This window comes from Hydra viridissima, unplaced genomic scaffold (assembly GCF_058129835.1).
Source record: "Hydra viridissima isolate aposymbiotic clone 2 unplaced genomic scaffold, HvirCarnegie_v1 scaffold_9, whole genome shotgun sequence".
In the NCBI taxonomy this organism is placed as follows: domain Eukaryota; kingdom Metazoa; phylum Cnidaria; class Hydrozoa; order Anthoathecata; family Hydridae; genus Hydra; species Hydra viridissima.
The window spans coordinates 12890139-12915000 of record NW_028324308.1 but is presented as its reverse complement, the minus strand read 5'-3'; the positions used below and the strand labels follow the sequence as shown (position 1 = coordinate 12915000).

At 29.9% G+C, this 24862-nt stretch overlaps 1 protein-coding gene across 1 annotated transcript in view; it reads left to right on the top strand.

Moving 5' to 3' along the window:
- Nucleotides 1–21965, top strand: part of LOC145185517 (uncharacterized) — a 31076-nt gene extending 9111 nt beyond the window's left edge. Inside the window, exons 9-32 of the mRNA XM_090098695.1 lie at nt 119–157; nt 431–922; nt 1000–1488; nt 1769–1804; nt 1999–2487; nt 2633–2671; nt 3168–3656; nt 3898–3936; nt 4295–4783; nt 4955–4993; nt 5114–5608; nt 6085–6123; nt 6296–6784; nt 7229–7267; nt 7967–8451; nt 17354–17417; nt 18159–18197; nt 18517–19005; nt 19111–19146; nt 19369–19857; nt 20067–20105; nt 20208–20693; nt 21206–21244; nt 21351–21965. Coding sequence (XP_089954821.1) covers nt 119–157; nt 431–922; nt 1000–1488; nt 1769–1804; nt 1999–2487; nt 2633–2671; nt 3168–3656; nt 3898–3936; nt 4295–4783; nt 4955–4993; nt 5114–5608; nt 6085–6123; nt 6296–6784; nt 7229–7267; nt 7967–8451; nt 17354–17417; nt 18159–18197; nt 18517–19005; nt 19111–19146; nt 19369–19857; nt 20067–20105; nt 20208–20693; nt 21206–21244; nt 21351–21865 — 6383 coding nt within the window. The 3' untranslated portion in view covers nt 21866–21965. The remainder of the gene's footprint in view (nt 1–118; nt 158–430; nt 923–999; nt 1489–1768; nt 1805–1998; nt 2488–2632; nt 2672–3167; nt 3657–3897; nt 3937–4294; nt 4784–4954; nt 4994–5113; nt 5609–6084; nt 6124–6295; nt 6785–7228; nt 7268–7966; nt 8452–17353; nt 17418–18158; nt 18198–18516; nt 19006–19110; nt 19147–19368; nt 19858–20066; nt 20106–20207; nt 20694–21205; nt 21245–21350) is intronic.
- The last annotated feature ends 2897 nt before the right edge of the window (nt 21966–24862 follow it).

Sequence of the window (24862 nt, the reverse complement as noted above, 5' to 3'; positions counted from 1 at the left end):
AATAAAAATTAGCAGCTGCAAAGTATATAAAATTTTCAGAAAAAGTCTTAAAAGTGTCTGAGAGAGTAGGTTTAGTTTAATAGAATTCAATTTAAAACTTTGAACTGCTGTTTTTCAGATGCACCTGGACCCATTAATGCTATAATGCTGCCTGCAGGTTATTATTATTATTTTTAATTTAAATTTTGAATTCGAAAGTTTTGTATAAGATAAATGATAAATGCTAAGTTTAGTTATAGGGCTAAGTTTATTATTCAAATGTCTTAGATTCAAATCCTATTCAGATTGTATCAGTGAAATAAATTGATGCTAAATATAATAATTATAAATAGTAAACTACATCATTATCTATTTTTACTTAATTAATTTGTATATGATTGTTTAAGCTATCAATTTTTTAGTTTTATTTCATCGAAAATTTTATATTTAGCTGGTTTGATAAATGAACCAAATGAAAAAAGGTTGGAGAGGAGTAAATTAATTGCAACAATCCCTGTACTAAAGAAAGAATATACTGTATCTTTTAAAATAAAGCCAATCACATATTCTAAAGAATGGCGAAATGTTATTCATTTAACTACTGATCAAAATTATGGCAAGTATGGTGAGAGGAACCCTGCAGTTTGGTTTCAAGATGATGGCTCAGGAAGATTAGCTATTTTTTCAGCAATTAATGGCAACAACAATGCTTATTTTGTCACTGAACCACTACCATTAAATAAATGGTCATCTATCAAAATCAATCAGCGTCAAATTAAAGGTGTATTCTATTTTAGTGTGGATGTTAATGGGAAAAATATACACACTAAAGAAAATAATCAGGTAGCAGATTTTAAGAATGTCAAAGTTTATGCTGCTGATCCTTGGTATAAATCCCAAGATGGCTTTATTAAAGATATACGCATTTTTAATGGATTCTTAGGTTAGTTTTTTTTTTTTTTTCATTTAGTACTTCTTTGTTTAAAAATCCAAAGTCAAATTGTTTTTTTAAATATTTAGATCAAATTATAAATGATGTTGAAACACCGTTATTTAAGGGCAAATTATTAGCAGTTATTCCAAAACTTGATAAAGAATTTGTTGTTTCATTTGATGTAAAGCCAAATTCTTATGCAGCAGAATGGAGAAACGTAATTCATTTTACTATTGATTCAAATATTGGAAAACTTGGTGACAGAGTACCAGGAGTGTGGTTCCATGAAAATGGTAATGGAGGTCTTCATATTGCTGCTCCAATTAATGGTGACATTAATCGAAATTTTAACACAAAACCTCTGACACTAAATGAATGGACAAATGTTGAAATATCTCAGAATCTTGAAGAAAGTGTGTATGTATATGCTATTAAAATCAATGGCGAAAAGGTTTATACAGAGGAGAATAAGCAAGCTAAAATTTTTGAAAATGTAAAAGTCTATGCATCTGACCCATGGTATGCAGTGCAAGATGGTTCAATTAAAGATCTTTTCATTATTAATGGACAGAAGGGTATTTTTTTTTGTTAACTATAACTGATATTACAAATAGTATTTTTACTTTAGTATAAAACTTTACTATTCTACTATTTATATACTGGTTTTCAGTGTAATGGGTTGTACGATAAAATTTTTAATAGTTTTTGATATTGATCCAAAAAGAAAAGAAAATTATTTAGTGCTGTTGAAGAATATCATTCAAAATGTTCATTTCATTTTATGACTTTTGTTTATAGTAATCTGTGCAATGTTGAGGTAATAAACTTCATAAAGAATTTTTTTTTTATTTACAGAGCCTACAGGAGCTGTTGCAACCATTCTATTCAAAGGTTGTCACTTTAGCATTTTTTTGATATGGCATAAGTCAGGATTTACTCTGTGTGTATGTCTGTGTGTATCTGTGTATGTAACATATACTTGATACTTTAATTTCTTGTCTTTTTGTTAAAAATCTTATGTACTTTTTTTCTTCCTGTTTTTTTCTTTATTTTTGTGTGATTTTTGATTATCAAATTAATTCTAGAGCAAATTATAAATGATCTTGAGACACCATTAGTTAAAGGAAAATTGTTAGCTGTTGTTCCAAAACTTGATAAAGAGTTCATTGTTTCTTTTGATGTCAAACCTAATTCTTTTGCACCAGAATGGAGAAGTGTTATTCATTTTAGTACTGGTTCAAATATTGGGAACTATGGTGATAGAGTGCCTGGAGTGTGGTTCCATTTAAATGGTAATGGAGGTCTTCATATTGCAGCACCAATCAACGGTGATGCTAATCGGTTTTTTGACACACAACCACTTGCAGTTATGCAGTGGACAAATGTTGAAATAAGTCAAAGAATGGAGGAAAATGTCTATGTATATGCTATTAAACTTAATGGTGTGAAAGTTTTCAGTGAGCAAAATCTACAAGCTAAATCTTTTGAAAATGTGAAAGTTTATGCTTCTGATCCTTGGTATCCAGTACAAGATGGTTCAGTTAAAGATCTTTTTATTATAAATGGACAATCAAGTAAGGAAATTATTTTCTCTTTAAATATTATTTTATTTAAAGGTTGCTTTTTTTTTAAACTATTTAGTTTTTTTTAACTTTTAATGATCATATATTTATATTAAAATCAAAGATTTGTTTAATTTGATTGCTTTTATTTCTTTAGGAGATGCCCCATCAGCTAATGTGAAAGTTCTACTCAGAGGTGATTCTTTTATATCTTTATTTTAAGTTTGTTAATTTAAGGTTTAAAGTAACTTCAAAATATTTTTTTCCACTATCAACCAAAAAAAAAAAAAAAACAGTAAAAAATACCCAAACTGAGGAGTTGAAAATTGTGAGATCAGTGTAAAAATAATCGTCAGTGTAATAGATGTAAAGCAAACTTTATAAAAGCTTATTTCTGTCATTTAATTGAAAAACCTTAGCAAAAAAAAAAAAAATAGAAATAAACATATGTACTTTAATCTTCAGACAAAAATGTTATTTGTTTGATTACTTTGGTGGATTTCTCTAGAAGGAGAAATTTCTCTAAAAGGAGAAATCTCTTTGAAATTTCTTTGAAAGAGAAATCCACCAAAGTAATCAAACAAACAATAATTTTGCTAAGATACTCAAGCTAAGCATGAATTATATGTTTAAATAAAACAAAAACATTAGTATGGTTTTTAAAATTTTTTATGTAATACTTTTTATTGTAGAGCAAATAGTATATGATATTGAGACACCATTAGTAAAAGGAAAGTTGTTAGCTATAATACCAAAATTGGACAAACAATTTCTTGTTGCTTTTGATGTAAAGCCGTATTCTTTTACGGCAGAATGGAGGAGTGTTGTTCATTTTACTACTGGTTCAAACATTGGAAACTATGGTGATAGAGTGCCTGGAGTGTGGTTCCATATAAGTGGTAATGGAGGGCTTCATATTGCAGCACCAATCAATGGTGATGTTAATCGATACTTTGACACAAAACCTCTTTCATTAAATCAGTGGACAAATATTGAAATAAGTCAGCAGCTTGAAGGAAATCTTTACATGTATAGAATTAGAATAAATGGTGAAGTTGTGTTCACAGAGAAAAATGAGCAACCCAAAAGCTTTGAAAATGTTCAAGTATATGCATCTGATCCATGGTATTCAGTTCAAGACGGCTCAATTAAAGATTTTTATTTCATCAATGGACCCTTAGGTAAGTAATTAAGCTTTGATTTGATGGTTACACTGATCATATGGTTTTTTATAAGTAATGCAATAAGTAATAACTTTTTTATAAGTAATTTTGTTCCTAAATCAGATATCAACATGAGAATGGCCTATCATGATTAAGAGAAAGAGTTATCAGCTGTTTTTTTACAGCTACTTTTTTTTTATAATATTGTTTAGGCTGCCCTGTATATGGAGAATTTATTATAGGATTTCTTTTTATTTAGGTAATTCACCTTCAGTAAATCCTGCCATTCTTATCAGAGGTACCTATTTATGAAGTCTTTTTTAATAAATCACAGAATCATATGATACCGTGATACAGTATAATTTAAAAAGTTTGTTTTTTTATGAATTTTTAAAATTAAATTAGATTTTTATACTTATTCATATTTGAATACTTGGACTATTCCTTAAAAAACTCAAATTAACATCATATATACTGTGTATAACTTGAGACTTAAAGTAGTTTAAAGTAGGTCCAAAAAAAGACCTCAATTTTACACCAAGTCAACATAACATGGAGTATAAGTGATTGTTTTTTTAACATTGTGCAGAAGATTTAAACCTATGATCACTGTATTATTTGTGTGTGTGTGTCAAAGAGCTATTTCTATGTTTTAGAACAAATTGTAAATGACGTTGAAACTCCTTTAGTAAAAGGAAAATTATTAGCTGTTGTGCCAAAACTTGATAGAGAATATATTGTTTCATTTGATGTCAAGCCAAATTCTATTGCAACAGAATGGAGAAGTGTTGTTCATTTCACTATTGGTTCAGACATTCAGAACCAAGGTGACAGAGTACCAGGAGTGTGGTTCCATATAAGTGGTAATGGAGGGCTTCATATTGCAGCACCAATAAATGGTGATCTTAATCGATATTTTGACACAAAACCTCTTGCACTAAAACAGTGGACAAATGTTGAAATAAGTCAACGACTTGAAGGAAATGCTTACATTTATAGAATTAAAATAAATGGAGAAGTTGTGTTCACAGAAAAGAATGAACAACCCAGAAGTTTTGAAAATGTGAAAGTTTATGCATCTGATCCATGGTATTCAGTTCAAGATGGCTCAATTAAAGATCTTTACATAATTCATGGTCACCCTCGTGAGTACTGTTTATTATTTTTACAGCTTTAATATTTGCTTTATTCATTTATGATTAAAGAAAAAACATTGTCTTGTCTTCTGTCTTGGTTTTAAATTATGCTACAACCAAATCCACACTCCACTATATTTACTGAACTTGACTCAGTTAACATGAAAACATTTTCTTTAGGTGATGCAGCTTTAGCAAGTAGTGATCTTCTTCTGAGAGGTTTCTTCTTAAGTCTTTGTTTTTTGTATATTTGTAGTTTTTTTTAACTAAAGTTTTTAGTTTTTGTCAGTTTGTAAATTATAAATAAATAAAAAGAAACAAAAAAATTTTTTTTTACAGAGCAAATTATAAATGATCTTGAGACACCATTAATTAAAGGAAAGTTGATAGCTGTTGTGCCAAAATTTGATAGAGAGTTCATTGTTTCTTTTGATGTCAAGCCAAATTCTTTTGCATCAGAATGGAGAAGTGTTATTCATTTTACTACTGGTTCCAACATTGGACTATATGGTGACAGAGTACCAGGAGTGTGGTTCCATTTAAATGGTAATGGAGGTCTTCATATTGCAGCACCAATCAATGGTGATGTTAATCGATTTTTTGATACAAAACCTCTAGCACTAAAACAGTGGACAAATGTTGAAATAAGTCAACGCCTTGAAGGAAATGCTTACATATATAGAATTAAAATAAATGGAGAAGCTGTGTTTACAGAAAAGAATGAACAATCCAGAAGTTTTGAAAATGTGAAAGTTTATGCATCTGATCCATGGTATCCAGTTCAAGATGGTTCAATTAAGAACCTTTTTATTATCAACATGCCTAGCATTAGGGGTCAGCAATAATTTGTCTTTATTTTAATAAAAGTTATTCATCTAATTTAAATGTTAAGATTTGAATAAAATTTTAATAGATTTTTGATATCATGTTTAAAAGCTTTGATAGTTTTTAATTACACTTCATACCTGACAGGTTATACTTGCAGGTTTACTTGTTGATGTCAATCATGATGATATTCCTAAGGAAACCCTTTTTTTTCCCTGTAACTTTTTGATGATGTTATTAAATACTTTAATTGGCAAATAATTTTTTGTTATCTGAATATATTAGTTACAATTAATTCTGCCAGAAAGGAATGTCTTTTATTATTACAACTATTATTATTATACTTTTACATTTTAGACTTGCATTATTTTTTAAGTTTTACATATATATATATTTGATTTTATTTTCTCTCAGTAAATGTTTTTCATTCAAGTGTTTGATGAAATCTAGCCTTGTTAGAGATTTTTTAATTCTTGCTTATTTAGGTAATGCACTTTCTGACAATACAGCCATTCTTCTCAGAGGTAATAAGTTTAGAAAAGACTATTTTATAAATTATCTCTTTTCCAAAATGCTTAACCTTGTTTTTAACATGAGGTTCATAGTGAAAGTCTAAAAAAAAATGTTCCTTAATGAAATAGTTAAAAGTGAAAAGCATATGCATTACTATTTTATATTCTTTTCAAATTTTTTTAGATCAAATTGTAAATGATGTGGATACAACTTTAACGCAGAACAATCTCATAGCTATCATACCAAAGTTGTATAAAGAATATCTTGTTTCATTTGATGTGAAACCTAAGTCATTTGCACCTGAATGGCGGAGTGTTGTTCATTTTACCATTGGCTCAGACATTAGGAACTATGGTGATAGAATACCTGGAGTGTGGTTCCATTTAAATGGTAATGGAGGACTTCATATTGCAGCACCAATCAATGGTGATGTTAATCGATACTTTGACACAAAACCTCTTGCACTAAACCAGTGGACAAATGTTGAAATAAGTCAACAGCTTGAAAGAAATGTTTATTTATATAAAATAAAAATAAATGGAGAAGTTGTGTTTACTGAAAAGAATCAACAAGCAAAAAGCTTTGAAAATGTTCAAGTCTATGCATCTGATCCCTGGTATCCAGTTCAAGATGGCTCAATTAAAGACCTTTTCATCATCAACAGACTATCAGGTATCTATATATATATATATATATATATATTTTTTTTAAGCATAAATAGAGTATGCATTTATACTGCAACAAAGCTCATTTAGCTTTGACAATTTGCTCATCCAGTGGTAACCTTAGATTTAATTTAATCAATGTTAACTTTAAAAGATTTTTCTATTCACAAATTTTGAAAGTTTTTTTGGGAATGCTAAAAACAAAAAAAACAAAAAAAAAAAAATGAAAGCTTTAAAACGAAGTAATCAACTTTGTTTTAAAATAAGTTAAAAGTAAATTCTTAAATTATGTTGCTTACTTTTTCATTTTTAGTGTCTTTGTTTTTGTGTTGTTATGTTTTTGTGTTTTTCGTTTTTGTCTTGTTTCCTTTTTGTTTTGTTTTGTTTTTGTGTTTTCGTGTTAGTGTTATCATTTTTTTTTTTTTCTTTTTTTCTAAAAATTTTCATTTAGATACTTTGCCTTCAGAAAAAGCACATATTCTGAGAAAAGGTAAGATGAATTGCAAAAAGCAGATGAAATAAGCAGATGAATTTTGCTTAATGTAAAATAAAAAGGAAAAAAAAACTGAAATTAGAATTTTCACGAGTTTGAAACTCTTTTCCGACTTGCACCCAATTTTCCCTTCAAACTAATAACATTTAATTTTACACACAAATAGTAAAACTATCCACAAACAATTCTCTTTCCTTTATTTTCCTTATTCAAAATTCCATAATTCCATTAAGGTAAAATGTATCCATTCCATGGATACATTTACTGTGTTGCTGATTAAGGTAAAATGTTTTACTTTAATTTACAAATCTTTATAGTAAAAATGAAACTTACTTTTCAGTTTTTTGCTTACGTTCTTAAGTATGTCTAACCATAGTTGTTAAAACTTTCCTTCGGCGTTTGTTATAAATGTGCAATTGAACAAAAGTAGAGTATTGGTTAAGTTTATATATATATATACATTTTAAAATACAATCGAGGTCATATTGAGTAGGTGATACAAAAAGACTGATTCCGGATACGGTCTCAGCACCAAAAAAAAGATTGCTGTGTAATTATTGAGATTTAATACTTTAAAAATTATCTTCGACCGTTATCTTCAACAATCTAAAAATAATAAAAATAAAAGAATATTTTTGAGTTTTTGAGTTGAATAATTTAGTTTCAAATTGACTGTTTATTGCTTGTGCGTTGTAGATCAACTGCTAAGTGACATCGAAACACCATTAGTATCTGGTCGATCATTAACAACTATACCTAAACTTGGTAAAGAGTTTCTAGTTTCGTTTGATGTTAAACCAAATTCGTTTGCTGCGGAATGGAGAAATGTGATACATTTCACTATTGGCTCAGACATTGGAAGCTATGGTGATAGAATACCAGGAGTGTGGTTCCATCAAAATGGTAATGGTGGCCTTCATATCGCAGCACCAATCAATGGTGATGTCAATCGATATTTTGACACAAAACCGCTTGCACTTAGGCAGTGGACAAACGTAAGAATAAGTCAACGACTTGACGAAAATGTTTACATATATTCTGTTAAAATAAATGGAGAAACTGTATTCACTGAAAAGAATCAACAGGCTCGAAGTTTTGAAAATGTAAAAGTTTATGCATCTGATCCATGGTATCCAGTTCAAGATGGCTCAATTAAAAATCTATTTGTTTTGTATGAGAAATAGATTGTCATAGGTCATCTGTTTTTTATATTTTGATTGATCCTATAATTTACTCCAAAGGTTTGCATTTGACCTTCAAAAGTGAGTTCTGCGGGAAAATTTGATGTTCAAGAGCTAAATACTAAATAGTACACATTGAAGATCCAAAGAAGATTTTTCATCTTCTTTGGACCTAACAAAAAGGCTGGACCTCTCATCTTCCATCTACTTTATGAAGAATAATGCAGATGGAAGATGAAATATCGATACCTGAGGATTTGTAGCTGCATTACTCATATTTCTCTTAAAAAAATCATGGAATGTGTTTCCGAGTGTTCAACTTGTCTAGATTCATCCTTATAAAAACAATATAACATTTACTAGATCAAAATTGGCCCTTATTCAGAGATGATGTTACCTGTGTGAGAAAATAATCAGTTAGAAGATGTAGAAATTAGACTCGTAAAGAGAATGTCATACTAATCAAGTAGGCAAAAGATGGAAAAGATGTTCCTTGGAATAATCCTTCCAATTTAATAGATAAACACCCATAATTGGGATTACGATGCAAAGAGTCTTCCTAACTTAATTTGATTTTAACAGTTTTTCAGCTACAAATGCTCAAGAATGGCCAACTTTGTGGAGTTTTAAGATGTGCGAAAGGAAGAACATGTGTGTCACACTCATAACCATGCTTTTTATCAAAATTGAAAGGCTGATTCAAATTTTGGATTGCTAAAATTGCTATTGAATTCATATTCCAGTGCAACAGATTCCAATACAAGAGATTCCAGTGCATGATGCAAGAGATAAGCTTTAAATGCATAGTTATTGAGTTCTCCTAAAGAAATGTGAAATCCTAAAGTACAATCTAAACTTATTTACAAAGTTGTTCATTAGAGTTTAGCTACTGGATAATTGGCTTAGTTATTTGCACTCTTTTTTAAGAAAGTATTCAGTTACTAAAGCATTGTAATAAGAACGTTCGTCCTAAGCTCAGAAGAACTAATTATCTTTTCACTAGTATCTTTAGCTAAGGTTCCAGGTTGCTCCAAAATGTTAAACATTTCACAACTTGATATATAATCTTGTAGCTCATCCTATGATTCTCTAATGGTCTCTAAAAGAACCTTTAATTTTAATATGGATTTTAACATGGTAGCATAGCCATCTTGTTCGAATAAATGCTACCAGCCTATTTTGTTCACATTTTGTTCCTTACTTGTATGAACTAAAGTTAAGCACGTGTAAGTTTGTCAAATTTTAGGAGAACTTCAATAAAAGTTTATAAAGTAAACTTTTTATCAAAGAAGTCGAACTCAAGGTTGTCAAGTTTCGTTTTTATTCTAATTCTTCGATTAACTAACAAAAGTTTATCAATTTTTAAAAAAATTCTTTATCAAAAGCATTAACTATTTAAAAATATTAATCAATCTTATGTTATCAATTTAAAGATCGATGAAATCAGTATTCTTTAGGACATAAACATGTTTTTCCAGGTTGTTCGTTTGCATGTCATTGTGCCGTTAGATCCAGAAAAACCTTCATGATGCTAATAATGAAGCTGAAATGCAAAAAACTTTTTATAAAAGTTTCAGGAGTATATGTTTATTATTCAGGAGGTACGTGTTGGTTATCAATCTCCACCATTCCAAGATCTTTGAGGAAATTGAGGCCAAAGCAATACTAAGATATTTATCTTACTCAATCCTAATGCTGTATTTGCCAGTTTGCAGCTCAGCTGAGATGTTTAAACTAGCTCGGTTTTAAGAATTGGAAAACTGATTCTTCCTTATCAAATGTTGGAGAAGTTTAACAAGGAGATCAGATTCTGTTTAACAAGGAGATCAGATTCTGCTGCCCATTGAAAAATAAAGAAATTAAAAGAAATCTCAACATTGTTGATCGGCTTTTTTTTCCCCTGCATTAAATTTAAAAAATTAAAGTCCAATAAAATCTTAGCTCCTGGTCAAGTTTAGGGTGTATGTTAATTTCCGAAAGAGTCTTCTGCGGCTTAAAAATTTTTAATGTACACTGTGCAGAAACAAATTTTATAATCTTTGTTTCAAAATTCAAATCTTCAAGATTTCATTCTTTGGAATCGGGTACAAGCTATATATTTTTTTAAAGAAATTACCTTTGAAATCAACAAAAAAGGTTTATTAACATCTAATTTTTAAGATATCAATCACAAGTTTTTTTTATCCGTCTGCTTGTATTATAATCGCTCATATCGGATTATCAGCAATTTTTTTTTTTAAATGGTTTTTGAACGAAGACGGTTTATTTTTTTTATTTAACATTAAATAACTAATTTATCAAACTGTTTATCACGTTTAATGACGATTTAAAGTATGTAATGTTAAATTAAAAATACTATAATTTTTAAATTGAAAATATTAATTTGCTTTAGTGAGCTATTTTAAGTATTTACAATTTCAAACTACCTAGTAAGAAAATAAATGTACAGTGGCGACAAAATAAATAGCACAGATTGATGTTATAATATGTAATGATATATTTTCCAGAGATCTGAGTTTTTGAGATCTAAACTTTTTCAGCCAAATAAAGTATTAATTTTTGAAGGTAACATTACTGAGTAAGAAAAAAAGTAACTTAGTTAAAAAAAAAAAGTACAACCATTTAAATGATTTAGAAGTACAGAATAAGAGGGCAATTTAAATAGCACACCCTGTACAAAATTATCATTTCGTCCTTTTGCTACCAAAATCATGGAGGTTTTTTGTATAAAACAGTTTAGAAAACTTTCTTAGAGGTAAATTAATATTTATTGGGTGTATCCTTTTGAGTCAATAACTGCTTGACAACAACAGCCCATTGACGAGATCAATTTTTGGCACCGTTCAGGCGTAATAACGTCCCAAGTAGCCTTTATTTCGATCCAAAGTCGGTCTAAATTTGTTGCAGTTGACCGGTATATAAACTATCACATTACCGCCATCATGTTTTACTATCTTAAGAGTATACCGAGGGCTGAGTTCTTGGTTTTGGGGACGACGAACATATTGTTTTCCGTCGGATCCAAAGCGAATAAACTTTGTCCAAAGCACATTTTGCCAAAAGCTTAAATCCTTGCGTACGTGCTGTTTTGCAAACTTCAAACAGCTGACGAGATTACGTTTTGAGATCAATAGTTTTTTTCGGGAAACCCTTCCAAATAGCTTATTTTCGCGTGACTTTTAACAGTACTGACTGACAAATCGAGTTTTAAATTTTGTGCAATTTGTTCTTTAATTTTTGGTACGCCAACAAAAGGATTCAGCTTAGCGATACGGGCAATGACTGCGCCTTCTCTGGGGGTTGTCTTTCGTTCGCGAGACTTGCGTTTTTTGTTGCTTGATGAACCAGTATCGTTAAATAAGTTAATAGCATTGATAACTTTCTTACGAGAACAATCCAGTCTTCGAGCTATTTCAGAATTGTCCAATCCTAGATCTCGAAATGCCTGTACTTTTCCTCGAAAGACATCTGTTCCATGTTTACCCCGTCCCATATTTGATAGATGATGAATTTTTTTTTTTTTTTGCTAAATGAATTACAAGAGTATCCTTTAAATACTGAATAGAATGATTATATTTTGATATAATAAAAAGATTAAGTTTTTTTTAAATAAAAAGTAAATGTGTGCTATTTAAAATGACCGCCAAAAGGTAAACATGACCGCTTAAATGCTCAAAACAAGAAATTTTGACAGCTATAAATGTCAAATGAGTATTTCGGTTCAAAAAGGTGAACATTGTTGATGCTATAAAAAATAACAGCAATTGCTATAAATAAAAAAGTCGGCATCAAAAAGTAAAACCAACTGGTCATGAAAGTGTGCTATTTATGTTGTCGCCACTGTAGTTACCTAATGAACAAGCAATTAAACTCGTTGTTTGTTGAAAAAGTTTTGTAGAGTTAATCAAACATGCAATGATTAATAACTTAAGAATTAGTGCGAGTTTATTAAAATATTAGTAATGTGGTATTCCACGTCAAAAAGCGACCAACATTTTAGCACTACTGCACTTCCGTACCACCCTTTTTTTATTGTAGATTATGAAAGACCGCTGTGTAAAAATGTAGTAAAATGGTATCTACAGTGGCGGATTAAGACTTTTCGGGGCCCGGGGCTATTTAAAAGTAGGAGGCCCCGTTCCACTAACAACGACAAAAATGAGTAAAACAAAGACTTTCTTGAAAATGCTATCACTGATATTTATTTATATACAAATTTTATATTTATTTTATTAAATTAAGTTGAGTGATTTTTTTCTGCTTTTCTTCCCCGCAAACTCTGCAATCACATCGCTGAAATCCAGAGTTTCTAATCATTTTGACTAAATAGTTAATCTTGCTATATTACTTAAACGACTATGGACCATTGTTGATCGGTGCATGTTCTTAATTCTTTTAAGATTAGAGAATGATCTCTCACCCTCGCAATTTGGATAAAAGTACCTGAGTCAAGCTCATTATTATGAATTGTAGATTCAACACTTTCAACTTCTTGAATTTCATTTGAAGGACCTTGGCAGGCTATCTCATTATCCGTGTTATTGTTTTCATCTTTTCTTTCGTTGTTTTTATTATCATCTACAGTTTGTGGAAATTGCATATTAGTTTGGTTTGATGAAAAAAAATTTGTCATTTTCAGAAGTTTAGCTACCATTTCCTCTCTCTCTTTCTTCAATCTTCTTTTAGAAGCTCCACTTTCATATTTTCTTATCATTTTAACTATAACTGTATAACCTGAAAAGTGTTAAACTGTTCTTTTTTTCTCTTTCACGAATTTAGCGCTTCAGCTATTAAATGCATTCACACAAGATATCTTTTGTGCGGAAGTACAAAAGAATTGTAGAATTGCAATCGTTAATGCATTTTCAATAACAATATAATTATTCAAGCCATTAATAATTTTCCGAAGGGAATTGTTTTTGTAGCAATTTGTACAAATGTTACATTCAATTATTGCTATAAGGCGCTGCTGCCAATCTAGTAATTTTTTTTTGTAGAAGTAGTTGCGCTTCTTCGTTGTCAAAGACCGGAAAAAATATATAATGCAGCGTTTTTGTTGACAGTTATTTTATTTTTGTGCTTTTGTTTTCAGAGAATTTAGTAAATTTAACTTTGGCTCTTTTAAGTTAATAAAAGATTTAATTTTCATAGTTAATAAAAAATTATTTATTTTAAATCGGGGCCCCTAAAATTGTGGGGCCCGGGGCTATAGCCCCCCCTAGCCCCCCTTGATCCGCCACTGGGTATCTATTTTAATTTTTGACCAACACAAAGTAATTAATTCCAACTTGAAAATTGAAAAAATTCTTATTAACTTTTTGGTCTCTGGATTTTTTTTTGTATGATGATTTACCTATAGCTCCAGCGTACTTGTAGAAATTTCAAGTAAAAATGGTAGATTTTGAATTAAAACTATTTAAGAATAAAAAGAAGACATGTTACGCAAATGGATATTAAAAAATTTAGATGTATATATGGTGACCTATAGTTATTAACGGAGTTGCAAAGGAATTTATCATGTCGGCATATATTCGATAACGGAGTGCAAAGGGTTAAAACGCTAAATAGGCTGTCTGAAATGATAATGATCTATGAGATTTTTGAAATATTTCGAGAACCATTTAAACAATATTGATAACCTTTTATTGTTTTAAAACAAATTTATCTCAGAATACAGCAAAACTTTTAGAAAACATCATCTTCGAGCTGATCACAATATTTTCTCAATTTAGTGCGGACATGAGTTTTTAGAAACAGTTTTCTAAGGAGCTTTTGCTTCCTGTATGCAGTGGCGTATCTAGGGTATGGCAGGCAGGGCACGTGCCATGGGCGCCAACCTGAAAGGGGCGCAAAAGAGGCTTGGTTGCAATACAATAAGCGAGAATTATATAAAATAAATTAAGAAATAATATATTATATAAAATAAATATATTATATAAAATAAAGTTTGTGTCATCATTTATTAAAAAAATTGTAATTAAGTACTTTATGTGGGGGAGGAGGGGCGCGTGATCGGTGTTTGCCCCAGGCGCTATTTACCCTAGGTACGCCACTGCCTGTATGTCTAGTAATAAATCTCTTTTTGACATCTTGGACTGTCGAATTTTTTTTTTGATTTCCCAAACAGTTTCGATATCCCAAACTCTGGATTAATTGATCTCCCTGATCACTTTCGGATCAAATTTTAAACTTAAAGAACTACTTTCTAGATTTCTCGACTGTTTCTAATCCGCGACCTTCACTTCACGATTTGAAAATACAGCTAACAGCTTCTTTTGAACTTTACACTTTTTACTAGCAAATCAGTTGGAACGATTTTTAACCCACAGACCCAAAATAAATTTTCTCACTGCTACTTGCGAATACATTTTTTTTTTTGTTTACAATCAACTTTTTTAAAATTACCGTTGTATTATATTAAAGAAAGATTTGCATTAAAACAATAAAAAAATTACTAAAATCGATTAAGTGTTCTCGAAATATTTTAACGTGTGTGATAAGTAGTGCAGTGTGAAAGTGCAGTAATGTGAATTCGAATCCAATGATGCAAAGTAAAATAAGCCTCGAAATGTTTAATTTAAGTAAATAAAAAATCTATTTTATTTTGTTATTTTAGCATATTTTTGGTCTCTTAGCTACACCTGAGTAAGCAAGTAATTTCGTGAGAAATTAATGAAATTACGCAATCTTTTAAAATAATGACTTTTATGATAAAAACAATATCGTAGTGACAAAATCTTTTTACTTTAGTGACCATGATATTGTTTTTAAAATAACGAATATTAAAGTTTTAATGAGAATTTTTTCAAAACTCAATTTAGAATAAGAGTAGTTTATATTGGTAAACAGCGGTTGTCAGATTTTGGGTTGAAGACGCCATTAAATAAAAAGAAAAAGCCAATTACTTGTTTTCGTTGTCAAAAATATGGCAAATTTGCCTTAATCCTGTGCTCAAGCTTTCTATTGGCCAGAATTGGTGTTATTGCAAATTCTCATTCGCTAGAATAGCACCATCAAAGGAAATTGATTAAATTGAAACAATAACTTTACAGAAACATTATAAACGATATAACAGATAATTTACGTAAACACATGCTTGTATTTGCAAAAGCTATTTACACAGACACTATATAGTTTGCTGAAACGTTAGTCAGAAATCGCAGCGCGTTTGAGTGCTTTGAATACTATTGTTTTTACTTTTTTCTAAATTATAATTTTGTGATAAAGTAAATATATTAGCATGCAAAAGTTCTGTGCCTCACAAGATGCTAATAAATATTTCTCATTAGAAATATCAACTCATCGTTAAACTTTTGCTTTAAGTTTGAAAAATATCTTTTTTTTAAGACGCGTTAAAGTTAAAGTCAGTGAGAGGATAGAAGATTAAACTCTAATTTCTATTAATTAAAAAAGATTTTCTCAATAATTCTCTTAAATTCAACTATAAGTCAAAATGGTTCGTGTATGTAAAACTAATGGATGGTGCCTTTGCTAAGAAACTTAGCCTTTCAATTATTGTTGACATTTGTTGTTATGCTGAAGCTTTTCTTTATTCCAAAATCTTATTGTTTTGTAAATGTTGATTTTCTTTGCAGACATTAACATTAATACACAACAAATGTTTAACAAAAGAAAGTGTGCATTAAATACTCGTGATAACTTGTTTACAGCGAGGCAAAAAAAAACAAGGCTATTGTTCAAAGTACGGGGGATAGTCAAGCAATCTCCAACAAACAAAAAGTAGTTTGATTTTTGTTTTAAAAACCGCATAATTGTTTTTGATTATTGAAAATCTTAAGTAAATTAAAACAATCTCATTTTGTTTTAATGTTTTAAAAAATTATCCTGATTGGAATGCTCATAATAACAAAAGCTCTGGGCAAAGACTAAAAAACTAAAGAACTAAAAAAAACATCGGTAGAAGAAACTTTTCATTATTTAGACCTAATTGGACCTTTAATATATTATGCAAAAGATAAAAAATAATTTAGTGCTTTTTCTTAAAACATTAACCAGGAAAGTTCACCTTCAAAAATGAATTGCAAAAATAAAAGCGGTTTAGGTAAAAAATGATTTGCATATCAACGGGTAAAATATCTGTATATCATCAGGTAAAATCTTGTAGTATTAGCAGAAGCAAGAAAAAAACTGTTATTAAATCACAAATAGAACGGAAAAAATCACAAATAGAACGGAAAATATCACAAATTAAGGTACGATCTCCAAAAGTTGGTATTTTGCGCAACTGAGTTTCGAAATAATTTTTATGAAAAATACAATCCGGTTGTTAGGTTTTTTTTTGGGAAACAACTGTTTTCGTGGGCTAAAAGTTATTAATACGTCGAGTATTTTAGAATAAAGTTAATTTTTTCTGACGAGTAACACTTTTATGATTTGGTTCAAACAAATTGGATAACGGAAAATTATTTACTAGGAAAAAAAAAACTACAAATATTTCGGGGAAAAATGTGTATTTTACCGCAATATTTTTCATCTTTTATTGAAAATAAGTTTATGAGTAAGAAATTAAATCTACCGAGAAAACGTAGGTTTAATAAATAGAAACTTATGATAGGCGTAATTATAGATGTAATTTTTAGAAAAACACAAATAGGGTTTATCTACAAAAAGATTTTGTGATGCTATTAAAAACTTAGTCGAAACCAAAATCTAAAATATATCTGTGTTGTACATCGCATCATTGTTTCTTTAAATCAGCTCTTTAAATCTCACAAGACTGATAAATATTTAACTTACTTAAAAATTGCCGCCGTTAATCAAAAATTTTAATTCTCAATTCCACAAGGAAAAACAAATAAAATCTTTCAAACTCCCTGTTTCTTATGTTAAACAGTTAATCAAGGCAATTTTGAAAGCTTTTGAGCGAATAAAATAACTCCAAATCGAATTGCATGTTATAAGTTCTCTCACGATGGATCCCTACGAAAGATTTCGTCATGATGAAAGTTAGTATTTTTTTTGTAAAATAATTTGATATTATAACGGTTTATGTTTGTTTGCGTAAAAAACCTAACTTAAGACATAAGTAAGTTATTTGGAGAATTTCTGATTTCGCTTCCTTTAAAAATCAACAGTTGCTTATATTATAAAAATCGGTGAATACAAAATGTATAAAAGAGTATCAAGAACAATAGCAACAGAAGATGCAACGTCAACGCAACCTTATGTAACAATGGCTCACGTAGTCATGTTTTCCAACTTAGTTAAGGAAATTTCTTTACTAAGTTTATATAACGATGAAACACGGGGTTTAATCAAAGGAGTTGATATTTTGCTATTCACATTGAGTTTAAACCAAGTTTAAATTAATCAAGTTACGTTAAAAACTGTTTAAAATACCGCTCTAAATGAAATTTGTTTACTGTAAAACAAGTCTTATTTAAAAAACCATTTTTTGCTAACTTGGTAAAGGGTTTGTTTGTTAATCCCTTTAATGCGCGCACTCGATTTAACTCGAGCGAGACTAATCTTCAGAAATGTGCACAGTCGAGTTAATTCGAGCGTGGGCACTTTTATAATAACTATAATAATCATAATTTTATTTTTCATAGGATTTTTTGGTTTTATTGTAAATATTACGCAAAAATATAGTTTACTAATTAAAACAAACTTTGTTAAAAAAAATAAATAAAAAAAAATAGGTCTTTAAGAGGTTAAGCTATATAAAGTTTAAATTTTTTTTGTAGGAAATTTACAACCCGCAACTTTGACCAGTCATCGCAGAGGTTCGCTTTTACACCTATTTTATTTTTTGTTTTGTTTTAAAAAGTAAATATGCGTTTACCAGGATCTTTTTTTTTTTTTTTCTTTCAAAACTCATTTAAGCAACAGCAAAAATTGTTTTTCAAATAAATGATTTTTTTTTTAATCAATTGATATAAGATGAATCTCTTTTCAAAATGATTTGTAAAGTTTAGAAAATAAACGAAAGTTTTGGCAAATATACTAATTTGTTGTAGAAGTTAGTTACATGTACAATAATATTATATATGTGTTTATTAAATATATTAATAAAATATGAATTGTTTAACATTTTTATTTCAGAGCAAATATTTTATGACGTTGAAACACCGTTTGTAAAGGGAAAATTAGTTGCTATCATACGAAAACTTAAAAAAGAATTTTTTATATCATTTGATGTTAAGCCTCATTCATTTGCAACAGAATGGTCAAACTTAATTCATTTTACTATTGGCTCAAATATTGGAAACGCGGGTGACAGAGTACCTGGAGTGTGGTTTCATGAAAGTGGTAACGGAGGACTTTTCATCGTAGCGCCAATCAACGGTGATCCTAATTATTCTTTTGAAACAAACCCACTTGCTCTAAATCAATGGACAAATGTGGAAATAAGCCAGTTAAAGGAAGGAGATAGTTATTTGTACACTGTAAAGCTTAATGGAGAAACAGTAATTTTACAGGAAAACGCTGTTGCAGAAAGCTTCAAAAATGTTAAAGTCTATACTTCTGATCCATGGCACTCAGCACCAGATGGATTGATTAAGAATTTTCATATTATAAATGGACATTTGCGTAAGTTTTTATGCCTTCATAGTAGTGTCATATCTCTACGATTATAATTTTTGCCTTGAAGCCAAAAATATCATTAGAGATAAAACAAATATTTTTTGTTTGTAGATAAAAGTTCATCAAAAGCGACAATTCTCCACAGAGGTATATTATCTTCCAGAATTTTAGCCAGCTTTTTAATAAAACTTTAATGCTTCTTTTGGGAAATTCTTTTGAGAAATTTATTATTAACTCTTAAATTCTTTAACCATATTTTTCTTGTTGGTTCTTTCATTACTGACTTTCAAATTTTATATTCTTTCATACTTTTTTTTTATAAAAATTTCTCTTTTACATTTTTAACAAACATTTCTTTTTTCTCTCTAGAACAAATTGTTCATAATTTTGAAACACCATTAGTTCAAGGAAAATTGGTAGCTGTAATACCAAAACTTGACAAAGAATTTCTTTTATCATTTGATGTGAAGCCTAATTCATTTTCACCAGAATGGGCAAATGTTATTCATTTGACTGTTGGTTCAAATATTGGAGAGCTTGGTGATAGAGTACCTGGAGTGTGGTTTCATGAAAGTGGTGATGGCAGACTTTACATTGCAGCTCCACTCAACGATGATCCTAATTATTCTTTTAACACAAACTCACTTGCTTTAAATCAATGGACAAATGTGGAAATAAGTCAGCAGCAGGTAGAAGATGTTTATTTATACACAATAAAGCTTAATGGAGAAACAGTATTTAATGAGCATAATCACCATGCTAAAACCTTTAAAAATGTTAAAGTCTACACTTCTGATCCTTGGCATAATGCTCAAAATGGTTCAATAAAAGATTTTTACATCATCAATAGACAATGTCGTAAGTTCTATAACAAGTCATTTAAGGTTTATCCAAGACTTATACAAAATTTAAATATTTACTAGAACACATTTGTTTAACGTTTTTAATATCTTTTATTTGTTTTACTATAAGATAATTTGTTAAATTACATTCTCTTAGGTAGAACCAGGTGTAAACTGATTCACATTAATTTTTTACTGTGTCTGTAAACTAAATTTATTTATTAGATAATTCATCATCATTGAGTGCAGCTATTCTTCGCAGAGGTTGTTTTTTTTTCTATAGTCAAATATTTAAAGTTTTACTGCTGTTATTTTATTATTAGGCACAATGTGAGTTTAATTTTTTTAAATTTATTTTTAATCTAGAGCAAATTATTCAAGGTTCTGTTCCATTAGTTAAAGGAAAACTTGAAGCTATCATTCCAAAGTTAGATAAACAATTTATTCTTTCATTTGATGTTAAGCCACTTTCATTTGCAACAAAGTGGACAAATGTAATTCATCTAACTACTGGCTCAAACATTGGATCCCTCAGTGATAGAATACCAGGAGTTTGGTTCCATGAAAGTGGAAATGGCAGTCTTTACATTGCTACTCCACTCAATGGTGACACTAACCATTCTTTAGGAACCAGTCCTTTACCTCTAAAACATTGGTCAAATGTTGAGATAAGTCAGCTCCATGCAGAAGGTGTGTATGTGTATTCAGTTAAACTTAATGGAGAACAAATTTTCTCAGAACCCAATCATCAACCAGAATCCTTTGAAAATGTTAAAGTGTATGTTTCCGATCCATGGCACTCAGCTCATAATGGTTTAATTAGAAATTTTCATATAATTAATGGACAGCTGCGTAAGTTGCATATTTTTTGTTTTTAGTAGTTAATAAAGTTGCTATAGCAGGGCCCATAATAGCGTCCAATTAAATACTGTCCAATATAAAGATATTATCTTTATATTGGACAGTATTTAATTGATGATCAAATATTAATACCCTGTTATACTAATTTTGTAGATTTTAAGAAATTAGAAAACTTATCATTAAAGAAAGAAATTTAAATTAAAAAAAAAACAACAAAACAAACATTTAAATATATGTTCATATTTAAAAATAATGTTAATTACATTATGACTAACAATCGTCATCACAATTTATTGCATTTAAGTAATTGAAACATTCATTGTTTTTGACATTTGATGTTATTATCATATCATGCTTAAATAAGTTTTCTACTCACATTTTCTGTAGAATATTTACATGTGTATTCTATGTTTAAAAAAAACTTGTTGAAGAGTTTTCTGCTTGCACTAAAACATTTAAAGTTATAATAAATGATGAGCTGAATTTACAAAATTTGTGTTTAGGTAACTCCCCTGCAACAAATGCTGCCATTCTTCTCAGAGGTTATTTTTTTTACATAAATGTTTTTACTTATGAAGAATAATTATTTAAACGATTTTATCGTATTTGCTGAATTACATTTTAATAAGTATGCTTTTTTTTTTCTAGAGCAAATATTAGACAACATTGAAAGACCAATAGTCCAAGGAGAAGTTGTAGCTGTCATACCAACGCTTGATAAGGAATTTTTATTTTCTTTTGATGTGAAACCTAATTCATTTGTCACAGAATGGGCAAATTTAATTCATTTTACTACTGGGTCAAATATTGGAAACATCGGAGATAGAGTGCCTGGAATATGGTTTCATGAATGGGGCAACGGGCAACTCTATATTGAGACTCCTATCAATGGTCGTAGTTCTTTTGAAACAAAACCACTAGCACTTTACCAGTGGACAAATGTTGAGGTTAGTCAGCAACTCGAGAGTGGTGTTTACACATATTCCGTAAAAGTGAATGGAGAAAAAGTGTTTTCACAGCAAAATTATCAAGCTGAAAGTTTTGAAAAAGTCAAAATCTATGCATCTGATCCATGGCATAAAGCTCAAGATGGTTTTATTAAGAATCTTTTTGTCTTGAATGGGCATCATGCATCACGCTATCATCGCATACAGCTACTGTAATGAAGTTGAGTCAATAAAAACTTGTGTTGAATGTGAATTATGTTTATGTAATTAAATGTGAATTTTGCATAATTTAAAAGAATTACTTGCACTTAATGTATGTATGACGTGCTATTTTTCATATTTATCTCAGACCTTTGTTTACTGCAGTTAACAACTACAGTAGAATCTCTCTAATTCGAATTTAACGGGGGAAAAAAAAAGTTCGAATTAGAGAGATTTTCGAATTATAGAAAGTTGACTTTTTTTCAAATATTCTGGTCAAAGTAACGAATAGAAATGAAAAAAACAAACAAATAGTGATTCTTAGGCCTAAATGCAATATATATTATGTGATTTAAACTTTTACATTTTCAAAAAAAAGTCAGTAATTGTAGATTGTCTTTTTGAGGCTTTTAAATCCATTTCAATAACACGATTTATGTTTTTAAGAGCCTTCGCCAAATCATCTCCAAAGTTAGAATAAAGACTGTAATTCTCGACTACAGTGACAGCATGCATCGCTTCGTTCAGACTTGGTTTTGTAGCATTGTCAGAAACACCAACGCACTCATCATCGGATTCCTCTTCAGTTTTAATAGCATCATGCTCAGAAACCTCTGCAATGATGTCCTCATCTGATGATTTGTTGGCAATGCAAACATCGAAATCTATGTCTACTAACTCGTCGGCCGTGAGGTTAAAATCTGCATCGAATTTTGTTTTTAACAATTCGAGATCATCTCTTAAGTTTTCTATTACAGTCTCGTCTACATCTAAGCCACAGAAAGGGTCGTTATCATCATTTACATGCTTTTAAACTGCTTCTAATGATATTCCTGATTTTTTGAAACAATTTATAAAGGTTTGATCTGGAATGGAATTCCATGCTTTTGTTAGCATAAACATTGCAGTTAAGATAGAAAACTTAAGCATCTTGTTCTCTTTTTCTAAGACAGCAATTTGCTTTTTCACTGCAAGTGAGCGATATTTGGCTTTAAGAGATCGGATAACTCCTTGATCCATAGGTTGGGTGATCGAAGTTGTATTCGGTGGAAGAAAGATAGGCTCCACCCAATCAAGTTTCTGCACGTTAGGATGGGTAGAATAATTATCTATAATTAAAGCAATTTTTCTTTTCTGAAAACTAAACTTTAGGTCAATTTCTTTAACCCACTCCTCAAATAATTCTGCCGACATCCAACTTTTTGGTTGGGCCCGATAGCGATAAGGAATATTTTTCACACCTTTAAAACATCTAGGAGACTTCGATTTTCCAATTACAAATATTGAAAGTCTTTCTCCTTTAACATTACCTGCGGCCATCCCAGTCAGGCGAACTTTACTATGCTTACCTCCTATGCACTTTTCATTTTTTAATTGTAAACTTTTGTCAGGCAAACATTGGTAGAAAAGACCGAATTCATCGGCATTAACAATATTTTCAAGTGGGTATCGAGAGAGAATTGTTGGCAGTGTGGTTTCGAGCCATGGAGCGATCATCTGATCGTTAACAGACTTTGCCTCTCCAGAAATGGGTTTTGAAAGATATACCATATCTACAAAAAAAAAAAAAATTATAATTGCTTTAACGTAACTAATACGTGCGATACGTACCTTTGAATTTAATTTTGACGTCTTTGCAAGTTTCCAGAATGTCTAATTCTGGAAAATATTTACTTTATTTTTTCAAAGCAATTAAAGAAAAAGCTGAAGAATAATCATTTATTGTAAAGTCATTAATCATACAAATTGGAGAGAATAAAATAAGAAATTAATTTACTTTTTCATAAATTTGTCTAGCCATCCACCCGAAGCTTGAAAATTTTCGAAGCTTAACTCTTTTGAGTTAACTTTTCGAAGCTTAACTCTTAAAACTTTTTCTTTTACCAGCAAACCACTGATTGGGACATTATCAGCTCTCATTCGTTTGAACCATTTAAGTACAGCTTTGTTGACTTGATAATACGTATCAACTTTCACCCGTTAAGCCAAATTTCCTTGACGAAAAGCTTTTTCCAGGTTGAAAGAGTGTTTGGTGGAATATCAAAGATTTTCGAAACCTCTTTATTTGTTTTTACTTTCTCCAATTCCAGTAGAGCTTCGTATTTCAGCTTTAAATTGTTTTCTTTATGCAGTCTTCTTGATGCCATGATTTTTTTAAAACAGAAGAAAATAATTCACGCTAATTGTTTAACAAAAAATCAAAGGATTCGAAATTTGAAAAAAGAGTTCGATGGTTAACGAGCTTTTTAAACGTTAAAAATTTAAAAAGTTCGATTTACAGAGAGAATTTTACCGACAGGTCTGAAAAATCCATTCGAATTATAGAGGTTTTCGAATTATAGAGATTCGAATTGTAGAAAGTTAAACAAGAAAGTTTTTCAAGCGCATTTCACGGTGACTTTACATTTAGTCGAATTATAGAGGTTTTCGAATTAAGGAGATTCGAATTAGAGAGATTGTACTCTATACTTTCCGAGTTAAAATTTTTTATTTATACTCTATCAAGTTGATAATTTTTATCTAAAGCTTCTCTGTTTAAACACAAGTTGTAGAATATTACGAGATACTTTTTGAAGATTTTAATGTTTTTGCTCCTGGGGTTTTGCTTCCGGAGTTTTCTGTGAAATATATGCTAGGTGCTCCAAAATATTATTACATTTGTCTGAGCATTCTTAATCTAACGGGTCCAGGTTGATGTTTATCACCTGCAGTTTTTCTGACGAGAATGATAACATCAACGAATGTCAAAAGACGATGATAAGTATGAAAAACTACAAACTGTATGACAATATAAAAGCAACTTAATGACCTTAATGCAAAACATCTGGGCAAAAAGCTATCAACAACATAGCGTGGCCAATTGTTGATAGAGTTAAAAGGAGATACAGAATTCAGACACGTACTTACCCTAGTTACAATTTTTTTTTAACATTAACTTTGATATTGGGTTTTTCCATCAAATGTTATTCAACACCAAAAAGGCAAAAAAAAACACAAAAAAAACAACAATAA